This window comes from Jaculus jaculus, chromosome 1, assembly GCF_020740685.1.
Source record: "Jaculus jaculus isolate mJacJac1 chromosome 1, mJacJac1.mat.Y.cur, whole genome shotgun sequence".
NCBI classification, from domain to species: Eukaryota; Metazoa; Chordata; class Mammalia; order Rodentia; family Dipodidae; genus Jaculus; species Jaculus jaculus.
Window position 1 is genome coordinate 244,760,667 of NC_059102.1, and position 18,534 is coordinate 244,779,200.

The 18,534-nt window shown below is 51.6% G+C and overlaps 1 protein-coding gene across 2 annotated transcripts in view; it reads left to right on the forward strand.

Annotated features, from left to right (window-relative positions):
- Tmem9 (transmembrane protein 9) overlaps nucleotides 1–13,342 on the forward strand; it is a 23,754-nt gene extending 10,412 nt beyond the window's left edge. For both annotated transcript variants that reach the window (XM_045142256.1, XM_045142257.1), the window contains exons 4-6: nucleotides 1,305–1,413; nucleotides 3,255–3,386; nucleotides 12,432–13,342. In XM_045142256.1, coding sequence (XP_044998191.1) covers nucleotides 1,305–1,413; nucleotides 3,255–3,386; nucleotides 12,432–12,584 — 394 coding nt within the window. In that variant the 3' untranslated portion in view covers nucleotides 12,585–13,342. The remainder of the gene's footprint in view (nucleotides 1–1,304; nucleotides 1,414–3,254; nucleotides 3,387–12,431) is intronic.
- Nucleotides 13,343–18,534: the final 5,192 nt, after the last annotated feature.

Below are 18,534 nucleotides of genomic sequence, written 5' to 3' on the forward strand. Positions count from 1 at the left end.
CTCTGTTCTCTTAACTATATCAGGGCCATATCACTAAGGCTAAAGGCGGTTTTACCTAGGAAGAAAATGAATACATACCAGGCAATGTTTTTCAGTTTCTTGGTCAAACAAAAAAGGAAGGAAAATTATATAACTTGAGTTCTAATTGCTTTTAATTTTGTAATGTAAAGTCAATATTGTAAAAATCTCTTCATATTTTTGTAGGATCTGTGTTAATAAAATGTAAGGGTAAATAACTACTTTCCATTTAAAGCAAATTGGCTTTTGTTTTGTTTTTTTGAGGTAGGGTTTCACTCTAGCCAGGCTGGCCTAGAAATCACTATGTAGTCTCAGGGTGGCCTTGAACTCATGGTAATCCTCCAACCTCTGCCTTCCAAGTGCTGGGATTAAAGGCATGTGCCACCACGCCCAGCCAAACTGGCTTTTTAAGATTATAGGGAAGGAGGAAGGGAAGAGAGTCCAGTATTCAATATTCCAGGTAGACCAAGTTTGGAGAGCTCTCTGACTCTGAAGACATTGCAGGTATGCCTGCACACACAACAGAAGCTCCATACAATCATGACAGAGACTGATCTGATCATGACACTTTGCAATGCTCTGAAAGAACTGTCAAGTAGTAACAATTCAATTACTCTCAGTGGCTTCTTGTTACTCTGCGTCAGTAACTCGAAGGTCTCCACAGGCCTATGCCTCCACTGATCTATCCACTCCCCCATGAACAAGCACTGAAAGAAATGACTAGGACCTTAGCACAGCTTCTTAACATAGTTGCAGCAAGGCAGACAAGAAACCCACGTTCAGATGTGCTTAAACACTGAGTTGATCACTCAACTATGAAGAGGTCTTTGAAAGCACAATTGATTTTTAGCGAGCAAAGGCATCAAGACCTTCATTTTGATTTTACAAAAGTAGGCTATGTTGTGTGAGAAACTGAAGTCCTCCCTCTCTCTTAAATAAATAAATAAAAGTATTTTTAGAAATCCAACTCATGAGACAACAGAGGGCCTGATAGGATATTCAGATTGAACACCCATGAGCTGGGCACGGGCTGCTGGGACACGTGAGGCCGCCAGGGATGGCAGGGCACAAAAGGCAGCAAAGAGCAGGCTCCGGGACTGTTGAGTATGGTTCTGGCACTGAGGTGCACTGGCAAAGAACTAGGCGGCTCTGCCAGCTCCACCCTTTATGAACCTCGCCCTCCCAGGGGGCCCCTGCCCCGGGCGCTCAGTTCCCCGCCGCCTGCTTTCTGGACCTCAAAGCGTGAGGTCCTCCTGCAGCCGCAACCCTCTCTGTCTGTATTGCAGCAACTGCTTGCACGTGGTGGAGCCCATGCCGGTGCCTGGCCACGATGTGGAGGCCTACTGCCTGCTGTGTGAGTGCAGGTACGAGGAGCGCAGCACCACCACCATCAAGGTACCGCTGGGCCTAGAAGGCCTCCTACGTGTCTCCTGTCCCGGGCTGTCCCATACCTGTGATGTTTGCTCTGTCTTGGAACACCTCAAGGCCGTAGGCATGGAGTCTTGTTTCCCATACCTTTGGGGTGGCCTGTCTTCTCTGACATCGCTGCATAGGTTCCCGTGAAGTGAGAGGGGAGAGTCCTGGGAGAGCTGCTTGAAACTGCCCCCCCCCCCCCGACCAGGCATTCCGTGCATCTCCCAAAGGTGCCTGCAAGTCTGTGTACCATGCACTGTTCTGGGTTTCTAATGCAATGCCCCCCTCTTTTGAGAAGGCCTCTGTGGACCACATAGGGCGTTGGGCCTGATCCTTGTCCTCATTCATCTGGGTGAATGGAGGAGAGACGTAATGGACACGGCCACCGCATAGAGAGTGGAGAAGGGTGCCACAAAGTTCCTGTCTGTTCCTCTGCCACTAGGTAGAACTCAACCAGACCTTGTCTCGCAGAGGCCCTGAAGCTTCCCTTCCTGGTTTTAACCTCACGTGTGCTTGTCCTCTGACAAGTCTAGAAATAACATCAGAAATAATTTACATGAGATTAAAGACACCGTGACTCCTCCCTTGGGCTCCTGCTTTTGAGTCATGTTTGGAAGTGAGGTGGTCTTAGCACTGTCCTCATCCCACAGAGCCACGGCCCTTCCCCTGTCCACTTCAGGTGGACAGCCACTGTCTGCCTCCACGCCTCTCCCTGTCAAGCAGTGCAGATTGTGCATCTCTACCATTTACTGGCTGTGGGCTCCTAGGTGAATTATTTGGCCTCATTGTTCTTGGTAAGATGATCATGGGCGTTTTGAAATGAGTCATCCTAATAACTGAGATAACTCTGCAGGGACCACCATACTGAGTGTTACAGAGAGTCCCAACCAAAATACCCAGAACACCCACATTGGGAAGCACTGAATTATCCTGAATTGAATCTGCCCTTTCTGTAAGGCAGAATGCATCAAGATTGGAAGACTGTATGTGGGAGAAAAGGTGACGTTGTCCTCCTAACATGTATTCCCTTCAGGAAGAGGAGATAGGCCTTGGCTGCCGGAGTGCAACCTCCTGCACGCCTGCCCCGTGATGTGCCATGCTTGGGCCAGTCTGCCCTCTCGGCATGGGCTATCCTCTACCTCCCCCTTGTCCTGGACTCACGGTGGGGCTAGCCTGTGAGCTCACGCTTGCTGCTCTTGGTCTCTAGTCTCCCTAGCTGGTCCTTGTTCCAGACTAGTTTCTCATGAATGCCAGCCCCCCTTCCTTTTTTTTTTTTTTTGAGGTAGGGTCTTACTCTAGCTCAGGCAGCCTTGTAGTCTCAGGGTGACTTTGTACCATCCTCCTGCCTCTGCTTCCCAAGTGCTGGAACTAAAGGCGTGCACCACCATGCCTGACTTGAATGTTTGTTTGTTTGTTTGTTGTTTTTGTCTTTTGAGGTAGAGTCTCACTCATAGTCCAGGCTATGTAGTCTCAGGGTGGCTTTGAACTCACGGCAATCCTCCTACCTCTGCCTCCTGAGTGCTGGGATTGAAGGTGTGCGCCACCACGCCCAGTGAATGCCACTCTTTGATGGAGACCCTTGTTCAACCAAGTGGGTCCTGCTTCCCACCCCACCCCACCCAGAGCTTCGTGGGTGTCCAGCAGCAGCAGGTCTCTTTCTCTGTTGGCTACGAATCTGCCATCTTGGTGCCTACTGGAGCACTGCCTCCACTGTGGCCCCTTTCACTGCCTCCTAGCCCTGAGGGGGTCACTGGCAGCCAGCCCAAGTGGCATGGTTGAAGCGGGGTTCTAGCCCAGGCTCTGGACATGGTTCTCTTGCTCAGGTCATCATCGTCATCTACCTGTCCGTGGTGGGGGCCCTCTTGCTCTACATGGCCTTCCTGATGCTGGTGGACCCCCTGATTCGGAAGCCGGACGCATACACTGAGCAGCTGCACAATGAAGAGGAGAGCGAGGTAACGGGCCCTGCACCCCATCACTCAAGTCCCAGTCAGACCCAAGCGTGTACCCTCCTTCCTGCCCTGGCCTGCTTCGGGCTGCTTTCTCCTGGTGGTTTTCCTACCTGTCCCCGGGACTCGGCGGGGAACTGCCCTCTGCCCTTCCGGACACAGCACGGGGTGACTCTGAACTTACCTGTCACCAGGCGGCCTCAGTGCATACTGTTGCTAGGCGGGGTGGGGAACAGAGGTGGGGGGTAGGCCAGCTAGGGCCAGTCCCGTAACGGTCTGCTCAGCCGCCGGTGACAAGTCAGCGGAGGACTTGGGAGCAGCATTTATTTTGCTCAGCAGTTTCACAAGCGACTGGCAAGCACTTGGTGAGTTCAGGGCACAGCCCTGGGGACAAGAGGCAGGATTTCACCAGCCAAGAGGGGCCAGGTGGGTGGTGGTGCCCAACACGGCTGTGCACGTGTGTAGACTCTGGGCTTCTGGGGAGGACAGGTGCTAGGAGGAGTGACAGGTCTAGCTGGTTAGGAAGATCCGGCGAGATAAGCTGCGTCATGTTTACGACGTATGGTAAGGAAATGTGGAGCCACTGCCCCCGGCAGCCTGCACATCTCGTCTGAGGGGCAGTGTCCCTGAGCTCTGTCCCCAGCTCTTCATGGCTGTCAGTATAGCAAGCAGTCTAATGCAAGACTGTGTGCACATCCACGTGAGCACGGAATGGGAAAGCACTTCAGCTGTGTCCTGGAGGTTCGAGTGAAAAAACGGGGAGCTTTTCAGCTTACAGAAGAACGCGCAAGGAGGCACACGGCAGCTTCCTTCCAGTGTTTGTGGAAGAGCTTGGCCTCACCTAGGGGCAGAGGGTCCGCAGATGGCAGCTGAGAGACTGAGCCGACCCCGTAAGCAGTGTTGGTGACAGCAGCACGGTCTGCCAACAGTGGGGGGGACTCTCTTAAAGGAGTGAGTTGTGGGTCACCAGAGTTGACCAGGCCAGGGCCACGCTACCCTGAGCAGTTACAGTTCAGAGTTGCCCAACTTCCCAGTTGGAGGCAGGAAAGAACAAGTTTTCATCTAAACACAGGACTCAGGGCCTTGGGCTTGCATGACGCTGTCTGGGTGGTGTGGGTCTGGGCCAGCATGGACAGGGAGGACAAGAATAGACCAGGTTGGGGTGGGGGGAGCCCCGCCGCTCCCATTGACCCTGCCGCTTCTCCTGGTACCCGTCTAGACTATTCCGAGCCTGTCCCCGACTCCTGCTGGCGTGAGTGTGGCCAGAGGTAGAGCAGAGGTGAAGGGCCTTACCCCCTTGGAGCTGAGGCCAGGGAGGTGGTGGCGCTGGCAGTTGGGTGGTCTGTGCTCGAGAGGAAAGTGTGCCTGCCTACCTGGTTATTAATGTAGGGTAATAGCAGCTCTGATAGGGGAGGAGTGTCACTAATAAACCCCGAGCGATTAGGGGTAATGTGCTAATTGTAGTCCTGGCCGGGGAGTAATTGAGAGATGTAGCCGATGATTACACAGCCCGCGCCACCAATTCCCTGGAATGCATGGCTCTCGGGCACAGCCTTGCTGCATCTCCTGCCACCCTAGATAAGGAGCCAGGGGAAGGGCAGCTTGCCGTCTCCAAGTCTGAGCCCTGTCTCTCTTCCTATAAGAGACCTTAGGTGCTGCCCACTTGGACCTGTGTACAGAAAGCCTTGGGAATTTGATCAGTTCAGCTTCTGGGGGAAGGGCATGAATCAAGGTGGACATTTTCTTTTAAAATATATCTATCTATCTATCTCGCGCGCGCGTGTGTGTGTACATATACACACACATATATACACACATACATACATACATACATACATACGTACTAGAGACATGGCTCAGCAGTTAAAGCACTTGCCCAGAAAACCTCACAATCAGAGTTCACTTTTCCAGTGCCCATGTAAAGCTGGATACACAAAGTGGCGCATGCAATGGCCAGAGGCATGCATCTGGAGTGCCCATTCTCTCCTATCTCTCTCTACTTGCAAATAAATGAATTTAAAAAAAAATTTTTAAACCAATAACAACAAAAAAGTGCTTTGGCTGAGCCAGGCATGGTGGTGCACATCTTTAATCCCAGCACTTGGGAGGCAGAGGTCAAGGATCACTGTAAGTTCAAGGCCACCCTGTGACTACAGAGTGAATTCCAGGTCAGCCTGGGCTAGAGTGAGATCTTCCTCGAAAAACCTATTTATATATTTATAGATGAAGGCACAGAGGAGGGCACACACACAGGGGGGGGGGGGAGCACAAGCACACCAGGGCCTCCAGCTGCTGCAGATGAACTCCAGACTCATTGTGTGCCACTTTGTACGTCTGGCTTTATGGGTACTGGGGAGTTGAATTCAGGCCATCAGGCATTGCGAGCAAGTGCCTTAACTGCCATCTCTCCAGCCCAAAATGGACATTTTCTGTATATAGGTTTGGCACCATTGGAAGAAGGATTCTCTGAGAAGGGGTACTCTCTGGCCATCTAGGGGGTGTAGTGTTCTGTCATAGACAGATTTAAGCTACAGCAGATGAGACCACTCCCCACCTGTAGAGGATGGGCAGGAAGATACCCCTTACCTCTCACCCTGGAGGCTGTTCTCTGGCAGGGGCTTGGACACAATGGTTCTCATCCAGTGCCCTCTGGGTGGGCAAGGAAATGCACTCTGGCCTCATTACTTGGCATCACATCCCCTCTCTGGCCTCCTGTGATTGCTCACTGTGTCCCAGGCATAGATGTCTGTGGTTCAGCGGCTCACATCCTCTACTGCTAGGTTCCGAAATTCTTTAGGTAGAATTATGTTGAGATTTACTCAGACCTCAGAGCTGTCCCCAGGAGAGCCCTTAGGACTGTCCCCAGGAGAGCCCAAGCCAGGTGCCTGTACCAGGGCAGCAGAGGCAGGCAGTAAGATCTGAAGAAGCTGGGTACTTCGGGAAGGTCATTGTTTCTAAACAAGGTTATCACCTCTTTGTGTTAAGAAGGAACGCTTCCTGGCAGAGAGGATCTCTGAGAGCGAGTGCTGCACTGAGCAGGGGAAGATAGTGGGCCCTGGACTGGAGGTCGCCTAAGGGCTCCATCTTTACAGAACCCCAACAGCCCTAGCCCTAGGTGGTGAAGGACCATCTACTGTTTTCCCATGCTCAGAACACAGGGCTGGGAGGACTGTCCCAAGGGTCCCTGCTGAGCTTATTAGTGGCCTAGACAGTATTTTCCTAAGGATCTAGATGAGAAAGATGAAGCTTCCTGTGGCTCGGAAAGTCTGAGGCCTTCAGGTTCCTTCAGGCCTGTACAGTCGGTGACCACTGAAGGAAAACTCTGGGCTCCAGGGCGCCCCCTCACCCCCCACCCCGCCAGGAGCATAGGGCCCAGGCAGAGGTATAATCTGGGGCCTAGAGCCTTTCTCAGGACTGGTGGCTCCTGGGCTCCATCCCCCCATTCCTGTAGCTATGAACTCTCCCACTGGGGACTGGAGGCCTAGGAGAGGAAGGGAGGTGTACCCCAGAGCTCTGTGGAGGGAGATGAAAGCCTGCTGTGTTCCTTTTGAAAGCGCTGGCAGAGCCTCAGTGGGCCTAACTGCTGGGCGCTGCCTCCCTGGATTCCAGCAGCATTAGGCCTAATCCCTGGGCTCAGACGCCCTTTGAAAGGAGGAAGCTAGCATGTTTGCGGGGACACAAATGGCAACAGAGCTGTTTTAGATGTACGAGGCTGGCCCTCTTTGAAGCGGGAGAAGTGAGGCTTTCTTTGAGGCTCTAGCTATCTCCGCTGCTTTCTGCATGGGCTTCTGAGCTCTGATGGGTTCAAAGTTCTCACTCTAGTAGGGCAGTGGGTAGAGGTCTGAGAATGCAAGACAGCCAAAGAGAAACGGTGAGGATGGTGGGAACTGATTGTGGAGGGCTGGAAGAGAAGGTTGGGGGGCTACCGAAGAGCAGTCTCCCTTCCTGTCCGAGGACGGCTGGGCAGTGTGTGCTCTAAGGAAGCTGACAGAGAAGACTCGCTGATGTGGCCCTTGAAATGTCCTCCCACTAGAGGACAGAAGAGGATGGTGTGCGACTAAACAAACATTTCTAGAAAAGCTTAGGGGCAGACCTGCACAGCAGTTCAGAGCAGGGCCCCGATCTGCCACTTAACTGTCCTTGGTGCGGCCCTTGTTGTGTAGTTTTCTAAATAGGCTGCAGTAACTCTTGCCTCAGCATCTCTGTTGCGCTCACTCATGCATCTGTAGACCTTAACCTTCTGCATTCATCCTTGAGAATGCAATAGTTCACTTGTTGGAAGGAAGGCTGAGCAGCAGCAAGACCTCCAGAGCAGGTAGAGAAGGGGCAGAGCCACAGGTGAAACAGGGCAAATGTGGGGCGTGCCATCAGTGTGAGCCAGGCAGGCCCCCCGTGTCCTGCCCAGGAACCATGCTTGTGAGTGGATGGGCCTCCAGCCCAGGTGCTGCATAAAGTGAGTGAATCTGTGGGAGAATGGCAACTGGCCGCAAATTCCAGAGCCAAGGAGAACCCTGCCTGAGGGAGGTTCAGGACTTGACTGTAGCGGAAGGATTTGGGATAAACTCAGAAGACGCAGGTCACCTTTCCAAAGGGCCTGGCACCAGAGTGCTAAACTTCTGTGCTTGGCTGGGTTGGTTGAGAGCTCCCAGTCCTGCTTCCATGCTGGGACCGAGGAGGGGAGAGCTGAGCGGCCAGAGGGTGATGTATGTCCTCCACGCGTTTATCGTGAGAGAAGTGATCAGTCTGGTGCTGAGCAGGCTGTGGATGGTCACCGGGGACAGGAGATGGACCCAGGCTTACTCGTCACCTCAGGCTCACCCACAGGTGCTGGGGTCCTCCAGCCTGGAGAGCAGCGTCTCTGGCCCCAGGCCCCCTGCAAGCACTTGTTCCTGTTTAACCCTGGACGTGACTCCTGCCTGCTTCTTTGGTGGTCCCTATGGTTCCCTCTTGGAAGAAACTAGCTAGAGAAGAGCACAGCTAAGTCCTAGGACAGGAGATGCACAGATGTGGGTGCAATACCGACTTGGCCCTGAGCAACCATGTGACCTTGGATAGTAAGGCAGTTCTTTCTTCAGAGCCTCAGTGGCCTTGTCCACAAGATGGGGGGGAGGGCTTGTCCATTTGTTCAGGCTGGGAATAGGCCCTGTGAGGGGCCTGGCCAGGGCTGCATACTTGTCAGGACCATACTTACCTGGTTACCTGGACACCTCCAGGGGTCCATCTATTTCCAACTCCCCCCCCCCCCGCCCCCAGCCAGGCACTCTACCCACCCTTTCCCCAACTACCTTCTGCCTCCTGGGGTTCCTGAGACTCCGCCCTGGAGGGAATCCCCTGCCAGCATCACTGATGGGCAGGTAGGGATGGGACTGTTCTGGGCCTTGTTGGGCACAGATGTGGAGCCTGTAATCCTTTTTTTTTTTAATTTTTATTTATTTTTTTTTGAGAGTGACAGACAGAGAGAGAAAGAGGCACATAAGAGAGAGAGAGAGAATGGGCACGCCAGGGCCTCCAGCCACTGCAAATGAATTCCATGCGCCCCCTTGTGCATCTGGCTAACGTGGGTCCTGGGGAATCGAGCCTCAAACCGGGGTGTTGGGCTTCACAGGCAAGTGCTTAGCCACTAAGCCATCTCTCCAGCCCCTGTCATACCTTTTAATCAGATTGTTAGCCATAGGGTCCCAGAGCCTCCAGGAGCAATTTTCCCCCACTTGGAAACTGCTTGCTTAGACTTTACATAAAGGGCTACTAAGCGGGGCCGTGGTACTAAGCGTGGGCTCCTTCCTCCTGACTCCCCACTCGTGCAGACAACCCCAGAGCAGAGCTGGTGAGGAGAGCTGATGCTTTCTCACTCCTCCAAGTCTGACCCAGAGAACCCTAGGCCGAGCCCCCCCAGCATCACAGCAAGGCACCCCTCAACAGGGCCTTTGAGGGCAACACTGGTCCCAGAATGAATAAGTCTGGGGACGAGGAAGAAAAGCAGCCCTTCTTCCCAGAGTCAGGAGGGTAGGGGTGAGTCCAGGTGGGATTTTCAGTGCCCGCCTCATCCCTGTGGCTGTGCTGAGGCGCGCTGCTCCTGGGGTGTGGTGGGGGCCGACCCGGGGAGGAGCCTCGTCAGAAGGCCACGCTGCAGCCCACGCCACTGCTCAGACACTGCTCTCCCCGCAGCTGCCTGCCTTGCGCCCCTTCCCTGCCTCAGTGATCCTGGCACCGGCATCTGATGCTGACCAGACTGTGGCCCGAGTACTTACTGTCTGCCAGGGGCTGACCAAGGCTCTGCATTTATTGTGTCACTAAGACTTTCTTGGTCTCCCTCTTGTGGGAAGGTGACTCACCCAAGGTCACATGTATCTGGCAGAAGTCAGAGCCAAGATTCAAAGCCAGGTTTATTTGCTGCCACAGCTTTCCTACCCACCGTGCCAGGGAGAGGCCATTGGATGCACATGTCTTGAGCTCCTGCTTCATGTCTGTGCTTGTCCTTCATTTGGCCATTTTGTCCACCAGCTAGTAAGCGGTGTTCAGTGTTCAGGCTGTGGGCGTAGCCCCCAAGGGGTCGCTTAATGAATCTTTTTTTTTTTTAAATTTTTTAAATTTTTATTAACATTTTCCATGATTATAAAAAAAGTCCCATGGTAATTCCCTCCCACCCCAGCTTAATGAATCTTGTGAGGATTCCTTTCCTTTCCTTTTTGTGCTAGGGATCTAACCCAGGGCTTTGTGTGTGCTTGGCAAGCACTCTGCCACTGAGCTACGTCTCCAGCCTCTGTGCATGTGTGTATGTGTGTGTGTGTGTGTGTGTGTGTACATGTTTGTATACATACATGTGCAGGCCAGGGGACACCATTGGGTGTTCTTTGGGTGCCATCCACCTTATTTTTTTCTTTGTCATTTTTTAATATTTATTATTTGAGAGAGAGAGAGAGAAAGATAGAGAATGGGTATGCTGGGGCATCCAGCCATTGCAAACAAACTTCAGATGGATGTGCCACCTTGCGCATCTGGCTTACATGAGTCCTGGGGAATCAAATCTGGGTCCTTTGGCTTTGGAGGCAAGCACCTTAATCGCTAAGCCATCTCTTTTGGTTTTTTGAGGTAGGGTCTCACTCTAACTCAGGCTGATGTGGAATTCACTATGTAGTCTCAGGGTGGCCTTGAACTCACGATGATCCTCCTACCTCTGCCTCCCTAGTGCTGGGATTAAAAGCATGCGCCATCATGCCCGGCCTACCTTTTTTTGAGACATGTTTTCTTGGCGTGAGGCTCATTAGGTAGATTAAACTATCTACCCAGTGAGCCCTAGGGATCCTCCTGTTTCTGCCTCCCCAGAACTGGCATCACAAACATGTGCCACCATGCCTGGCTTTTATTTTCACTCATTCTGGGGGATAGAATTCAAGCCTCATGCTTGCATGGCAAGCACTGTGCCGACTCAGCCTCCCCAGCTCTCCCCACCAGCCCCTTGTAAACTTTATCTTGAGACAGTATCTCACTGAATTGTTCCTACTGGCCTTGAACTTGTTATCCTCATGCCACAGCTGGGTTTATAGGCTTTCACCACTATGCCTGGCTATAACTAAGAGTTTAGGGAAAAAAAAAAAAAAAGAAATGGAACAGAGAAGCCAATATCTTGAGTGGGTCATGCTAAGTACTGTTTAGTAAGCCCCATTTTACTTTGTGTACATGTGAATGTGCGCTAGGTTATCAGGTAAATATAATTCCTAATGGCAGCAAGGTAGGAAAAGCCTCAGAGATTAAGCTTATTATACTGAAGCTTGGAGAAATACAGTGATTTGTCCAGGAATACACAGTGGCCAAGCGGCTGAGGCCACGCCCCTTCTTTCCATTCCCAGCGTTCCCTGTGATTCCAACCTACCAGAGCTGTGATCTGTGCAGACTCCTCAGCAAATCTCTCCTGGAACAGAGGAGTCTTGTCAGGAGATGGGTGCAGGGGGCACTGAAGCCAGCGGGGACAGGCAGCCCCTGGCTTAGGCACAGAATCCAGGGGTCCAGCCTATGTAGACGCCCTGGTGGTGTTGCCAGCAGCTCTTCCTCAGTGCTCTGAACCCCACCAGGCCCGTAGAGGACACACTCCTCAGGGTCCTAGACAGGGGCTCCCAGGGGACAGTGTCCACCCCTAAGTGGCCTTGCTATGTACAAGACACATTGCCCAGTGGTCTGCCACAGGATGAGACCCTCCAGCCCTGCTCTATCCAGCCCCTCTCTGCCTTGCTGCCCCACTCTACTCCCCAGCTTGGCAGCTGCACGGTAACAGAAGCCTTGCCAGCTTGGGGCGTTAGAAGCAAAGTTGCATTTACTGGGCGGCTCTGGGCTTAGAGGGGTGCACTAATCCCTTAAGAGCTCTGTGGCAGGAGATGAGAGGCGGGGAGAGCTGAGGAGGAAATCCCCATGGGCTGCGGGCCTGGCCCTTGGCTCTGATTACCCCCCAAAGATCAGCTTCAGGTCCTGCAGGAAATGCATGGGCTCTGGGGCTTCAGAGGCAAAGAAGTGGTAATTAGGGGAAGAGGGACAACAGAAGCGGCCCGAGAGCGACGGGGAAGCCAGAAGGCAGGCTGCAAGGGGGCTGCGGTACCAAAGCAGGGAGTGGTCACAGTGGGTCCTGAAATGGGAGTGATTGGGTCAAGCCCTAGATTTCCACTCCTCCCAGGCACTGATGTTCTGTCCTCTTTCCCAAGAGAACTGATTAAGCTAACGTCTTGTCCCGCCGTCCCCCACCACAACCAGAACTGATCCTAAAGCTGTGACCTATGCAGCCTCTACGGGTGCCTCACTCACCTGCCACAAAGGAGTCAGCTCAGGGTCGGTAGACCCTGGACCTTGGCCCTCCTGCTGCCTGTGGCGGTGTGGGGAGGCAGAGGAGGTCTGCAGTGCTAGCTGTGGGCACTTTGGTACACAGCCCTGAGGTCTTAGCCTGTGTAAGGGAAGTCTTTCAAACTGCCCATGGGTGTGCCATGGCAGGTTTGCAAGACCCAGGACTCTGACCCCTCCATCCTGCCGCCGTACCGTGAATCACTTCCTTTTTCTCCCCTACTGCAGGATGCACGTTCCATGGCAGCAGCTGCTGCGTCCCTGGGGGGACCCCGAGCAAACACTGTCCTGGAACGTGTGGAAGGTGCTCAGCAGCGGTGGAAACTGCAGGTGCAGGAACAGCGGAAGACAGTCTTTGACCGGCACAAGATGCTCAGCTAGATGGCTGGCGCAGTTGCATCAGGAACCCAGGCTGTGGCTGCCGGCTCTTGGGGCTGGGTGGAGTCGGGTCCATTCTCTTCCCTCAATGCAGTCTTCCCCGGTCTTCCTTTAAAAGCCTGTGACATTTATCTTTCTCTCTAGAAATGTACTCAGCTATTGTAATTAGGGTATGTGGTGGGGTCTCTGGTCACTAGTGTCTCCATAGGTTTTAGAGAGGAGGGAAGGCAGGCAAGAAAGAGATATTTGAGGAGGTCACAAGATTGGGTAGAATCTGGCCCTCCTTGCTCTACCTTTGCCATTCCTTCCAGTACTACGTGTTGGGAGAACTCTGTTTGGGAGGAAAAAACGACCCTGCGCTCGGCACATGGCTCCTGGCTGCTGTGGTCCTAATCCCCACTTCCTCCCTGTGCCAATACCTCAGCTCCTGCTTGGCCTGGCTCTAGCCCTCAGGAATCATTCTGGTGCCACCGGGCCCACCTGGAAGCCTGGGCTCTTGGTCCACTGGATGCACGGCAGTGCCCGTGCATTCCTGCACACACTCCCCCCTCAGGAGGCCAGGCAGCCCCCATCTCTTCCCCAGTGTCTGCAGCTGCTGAGCCACAAAGTTGGTTGAACCACATGACACAAGGCTGAGCAGTGGACTCCTGTCCTTGGACCACACTTGTCCCTGAATTCCACTGTACCATGCATGGAGAGAAATGTTTGTCCTTCGTTGTCTGTAACCCATGGAAGCCCATTAAATTGTCTTATTTCACTCACTTTGTGTATTCTCAGTGATATGGAAAACTAAGAATGTTTCACAAGTGACCTGGTAAGTACCAGAGAGGGACAGAGGACATTGTTCTGTGTAGGTCTCGGCAGAGGCAGAGCCTTGCAGAGCTGTCACTTGTTCCCCTTAAGGGATGAGACGGGCTGACTAGGATGCTGATGCACGTGGACCCCATCGCAAGGGGCCCTGGTGAACGGACCCTTGGGAATTGCCTGTAGTTGTGTTTGCTTTACCGTTTGGGGGCAATCCCTTAAAATTGCACAGCACATTAAATGGTGCTCTCTACAGAGTGACAGAACGTCTCCAAGTGAAACCAGCAAGTGTTAGGAGAGGGACTGAGGTCAGCAATCAAGAAAACAGTCCTAGAAGCAAGAATGAGCACCTTTCAGGACTGCTCAGTGGAGCAGGCCTGGGTCAGCTCACCCCGAATGTGCATGCTAGGGTTGTGAGGACTGGCAGAAAGACGGCCCCGGTAAGGACCAGTCTGTTGGGTTGGAGTTGGTGGCTTCCAGGGTCATCTAGGTAAGCAGGCATGGAAGACCTGTGCCAGATCCTCAGCGAGGGTCGGTGGCAAGAGAACAATTTGAGGCGGGAGTCTCGATTTGTAAAGGCTTGCTGAAGTTCAGAGCCAAGTCCAAGGACTGAGGATGGGAGGGGCTCCGATGGGACTTCCAGAAGAGAGTGGTATTGAAAGCAAGTAAGAACGATGATTATGGGATCCTGAGCTTAGCTGACAGGAAGTCTGTGGTGGGGTAACAAGAGGTTTATAGGTCACACATGCAAGACTGGGAAGAGGGACGGTACAGATTCATTTGCTTGTCACTTTCTCAGCGCTGACTGGGAACTTGAGGGATGTCCTTTTCTTTTGTTAAAAATATTTTCACTTATTTTCAAGCAGAGAAAGGTAGAAGAAAGACAAACAGCGTGGTCACATCAGGGTCTCCAGCCACTGCAGACAGACTCCAGATGCATTCGCTACTTTATGCTTCTGTCTTTTACATGGATACTGGGGTTGTTAGGCTTTGCAGGTAAGTGCCTTAACTGCTAGGTCATCTCAACAGCCCCAGCCCTTTTCTCTAGGGGCAGATGAAAGTCGTTTGCAGAAGTAGGCTCATGGGTGCTGGAATAACCCACCTGGAACCTAGAATCGGGCATCACCACTTGGCCCCCCTGCCTGGGGAAGACCTGTGCTGTGTCTCTGAGTCTTGGGTAAGTGCTGCAGAGGATCTACCCAGACTCTAGACATTGTAAGGATTTGTTGTGAAGCAATCATGTGCTGCTAGCTAGAAATCCACATTATCAATAAGCCCAGTATATGAAAAGCTAGATTAGGAACATACACTTTACACAAGGATTCAATCCACTAATTAAGCTACAATTTCTCATACAGAAAAAAAAAAAAAAAGGGCTGGAGAGATGGCTTAGTGGTTAAGCGCTTGTCTGTGAAACCTAAGGACCCCAGTTTGAGACTCAATTCCCCAGGACCCATGTTAGCCAGATGCACAAAAGAGCGCATACTTCTGGAGTTTGTTTGCAGTGGCTGGAGGCCCTGGCGCACCCATTCTCTCTGTCTCTTTCTTTCTCTCTCTGCGTCTTTCTCTCTGTCACTCTCAAATAAATAAATAAAAATGGACAAAAAAATATTTAAAAAGAAAAAAATGGGTTCTAGAGCATGCCTCATTGTCTTTCAGTTCCGTAATGAAGGTGGAGACACTATCCATCCCCTGCCCCTGAGGAGCTCCTGCATGGCTGGTCAGGTAGGGACAGGGATTTAGGACCTCTGTAAGCCGAGGACAGAATTGATCAGAATAGGCTGGATGTATGTATTATGTCCACCAAGCTGCCTCTAAACACTTATGTTTATGACCATATATTGATGCTCCTCTCACTTATGGTTCCAGAAGCTTCTCTTTCAGATGGTGGTGACCACTGGGGAGACCCAAACTCAACACAGTGCTGAAAAGAAGGGACAGTGGGGTGTTCAGTACGAAGTGAGACATCTTTGTCACACCCTCTGAGGCTCGGGTGGCGGAAAGAACTTAAGAGCCAAAGGAAAGGGAGAACTGCTTACAATGCTGTCTTTCAGACACAATAGATCCTTGATATTCATGATCTCACAGCCACTGACACCACTTACACAAACCTGCGTGATAGGATTTTTTTTTTAATGACATCAAAAAGCCAGGCATGGTGATGCGCACCTTTAATCCCAGCACTCGGGAGGTAGAGGTAGGAGGATCACCGTGAGTTCAAGGCCACCCTGAGACTACATAGTGAATTCCAGGTCAGCCTGGGCTAGAGTGAGACCCTACCTCAAAAAAAAAAAAAAAAAAATCAGAATAGTTGGAAAGAAGGGATTCAGTGGGAAGAGGAAGGGGAAAGGGAGTGGGAGGGAACTGTGATCATGACTTATTGTCTGTATTTATGGAAGTTGTCAATAAAAGTTTTTAAGATGAAATGATAAGAATAGCGTTATTCGCATTCTTTGTCCCGTTGCTCAGATGACGGGAAGTGAGCACAATTTGTAGCGTCCTGTTCAGAGAATAGACCTTCAGCTCCACCAGCCAGGAGGCTGTGCAGTGTGTGTTTGTGTTGCACTTGGGTTCAGAAGCGCTACTGGTTGGGCTTGTCCTCCACAGGTAGAGGCTGGTCAGCGGAGAAGGAACAGACATGGGGCAGATGCTCTTTATGGCCTGTCCCTGTGTTTCTTATTTGGCCAACTCCATCACCCCTATGCTCCTGTTTCCTGGCACCCACCCTTACATAACCCACCCAGTGCAGGACTGCTCAGTGCTGTGTAGGAGGCTGAATGGAACCAGTGCTCCCCACAAAGCCGTCCATTAACCTTTTGAGGCCAGTAGGCAACCTTCCTATATTTCTCCATCCATACCCTAAAAAGTTTTGCATACACTTTAAGAAAATTGAAGCCATTAGGTGTGACTTCAGGATTACCCTACCTACATCTGCAAATTTTTTAATTAAAAAATATTTATTTATTTGAGAGGGGAAGAGAGAGAGGAAACAGATAGAAGAATGGACATGCCAGGGCCTCCAGCCACTGTAAACCAACTCCAGATACATGCGCCACCTTGTGCTTTCATCTGGCTTTCATGGGTACTGGCGAATTGAACCTGGGGCCTTAGGCTTCAGAGCTGAGCACTTTAACCATTAATCCACCTCTCCAGCCATGCAAGTTTTTCTTGATTCATATGCATCTTGGCCAACTCAGCTGTGGTCTGCTCAAAGCCAGCCTACCAATCCCATGGCTATCTTTGGGACTTTCACTGTCTCCTTAATCTCGCTCTATTTCCTGCCCCACTCCTTAGCCCATCCCTGTCACCACAACCTTCCTGCTCCTTTGCAGTCATCCCCCATGATTTCTGCAGTCTGGCTTTACCCTCTACGTTCCCTTAAAACAGCTTCCAACAATGTCATGACGGCCCTGCAGCCGCCTGTTACCGAGGATGTCCCGGGCTGTTTCCGGCACTCTGCTACTCTTGCCTCTTGACCCTCCCTCCTTCCTAAAGTCCTCTCCTTGGGGCCCCTCACCGTCCCTTCACAGGTTCCTGAGTGTGGCTGTTCCCCAGGCCCTATAGTTGAACACCAAAGCCCTCTCCGCTGAAGGTCATTCTCTTAGGTTTCCTGGCGGGCAGTCCAGAATTTCTGATTCTAGCTGAGACCTGGTCAACCCTGGCTTCTCGACTCACCTCTACTTCTCAGATGTTTAGTCCTCTGGGCATCCCAGAGCCTAGTCAGAATCACCAGGTATATGATGAAGCTCATTTTTGGCCCAAATTGGCTCCTCTTATATTCTTTTTTTTTTTTTTAAGAGTGGGGTATTTTTGTTAGTGTTTTATTTATTTATTTATTTAAGAACAACAGAGAGAGAGAAAGAATGGGCACACCAGGGCCTCTAGCCACTGCAAACGAACTCCAGATACATGTGTCGCCTTTTGCATGTAGCTTACATGGGTACTGGGGATATGAGCCTCGAACCAGGGTCCTTAGGCTTCAGAGGCAAGCACTTAACCGCTAAACCATCTCTCCAGCCCTTACATTCTTTTGTTGTTGTTTACTTTAGAAATATTTTTCCTTTGTGTGTGCGTGCACGTGTGTGCATACACACACGTGCATGTATGTGCCAATGCATGTGCCCTGTGTACACGCATGCGGAGGCCAAAGGAGAACACTGGGCGTCCATTCTCATCCTCTTCATCTTCTTGAGATGGGGTCTTTCGCTGAACCTGGAGCTGCTGACCAGTAAGCTCCAGTGATTCTCTTGTCTCCATTCCTGCTCACCACTGGGGTGACACATGTTCATGGCCATCTCAGCTTTTTACAATGGGGCTAGGATTGAACTTGGGTCCTTCTGCTGGAGCAGCGTCTTGGCATTGTTTAATCTTATTTGGTGGTGCCATCACCTGCCATGGTTGTTCAGGCAGATCACCTGGAGGTCGCTGATGATTGATTCTTCCATTCTCTGTGGTTCTTGCATTCACTTACCCACAAAATCCCACCAACTTTACTTTCAAATAGTTCCAGAATCTTTCCCTCCTCTCCCTGCCTGCTTTCATGGTCCACTTCATTACTTCTCACTCACCGACAGCTATTGTTAGGAACCACTAGGAAACATGCATATCATCTGATCACGTTACTTTCCTATTTCAGAATTTCCAGGATTGCAGGTTTCCTAAGGCACACGAGTCCTTTACTGAAGCCACTGTCTGCCTGCCCTTCTGGCTTATAATCCAAAAAGTTGGCCCCAGCAAGCTCTTGTCAGAGGGGGACTTAGATAGGCCCTGCACATGTACCTAGTGGCTCTTAAGTCTCATTAGGCCGCTGATCCTGAGATGTCCCAGGGCTTCTATTCTTGCCAAGAGGCCTGGGCAGGAGCTGACTCAGTCCCCAATTATGGGTGTTATAGCCAGTGTCCCCTTGCCAGTGTTTGGCACACTCTCCTGTTGTCCACCTGATGTTGGCCAGAAGTGATATCCACCCTTTGCTTATGCCATCGTTTTCCCCTGCCATCATGGAGCTTCCCCTCAAGTCTGTAAGCCAAAATAAACCCCTTGTCCCCTGAAAGCTGCTCTTGGTTGGGTGGTTTCTGCTAGCAGTGCAAACCTGACTGCAACAGTAAAGTGGTACTGAGGAGTGAGATTGCTGCTAGACACCTGACTATGG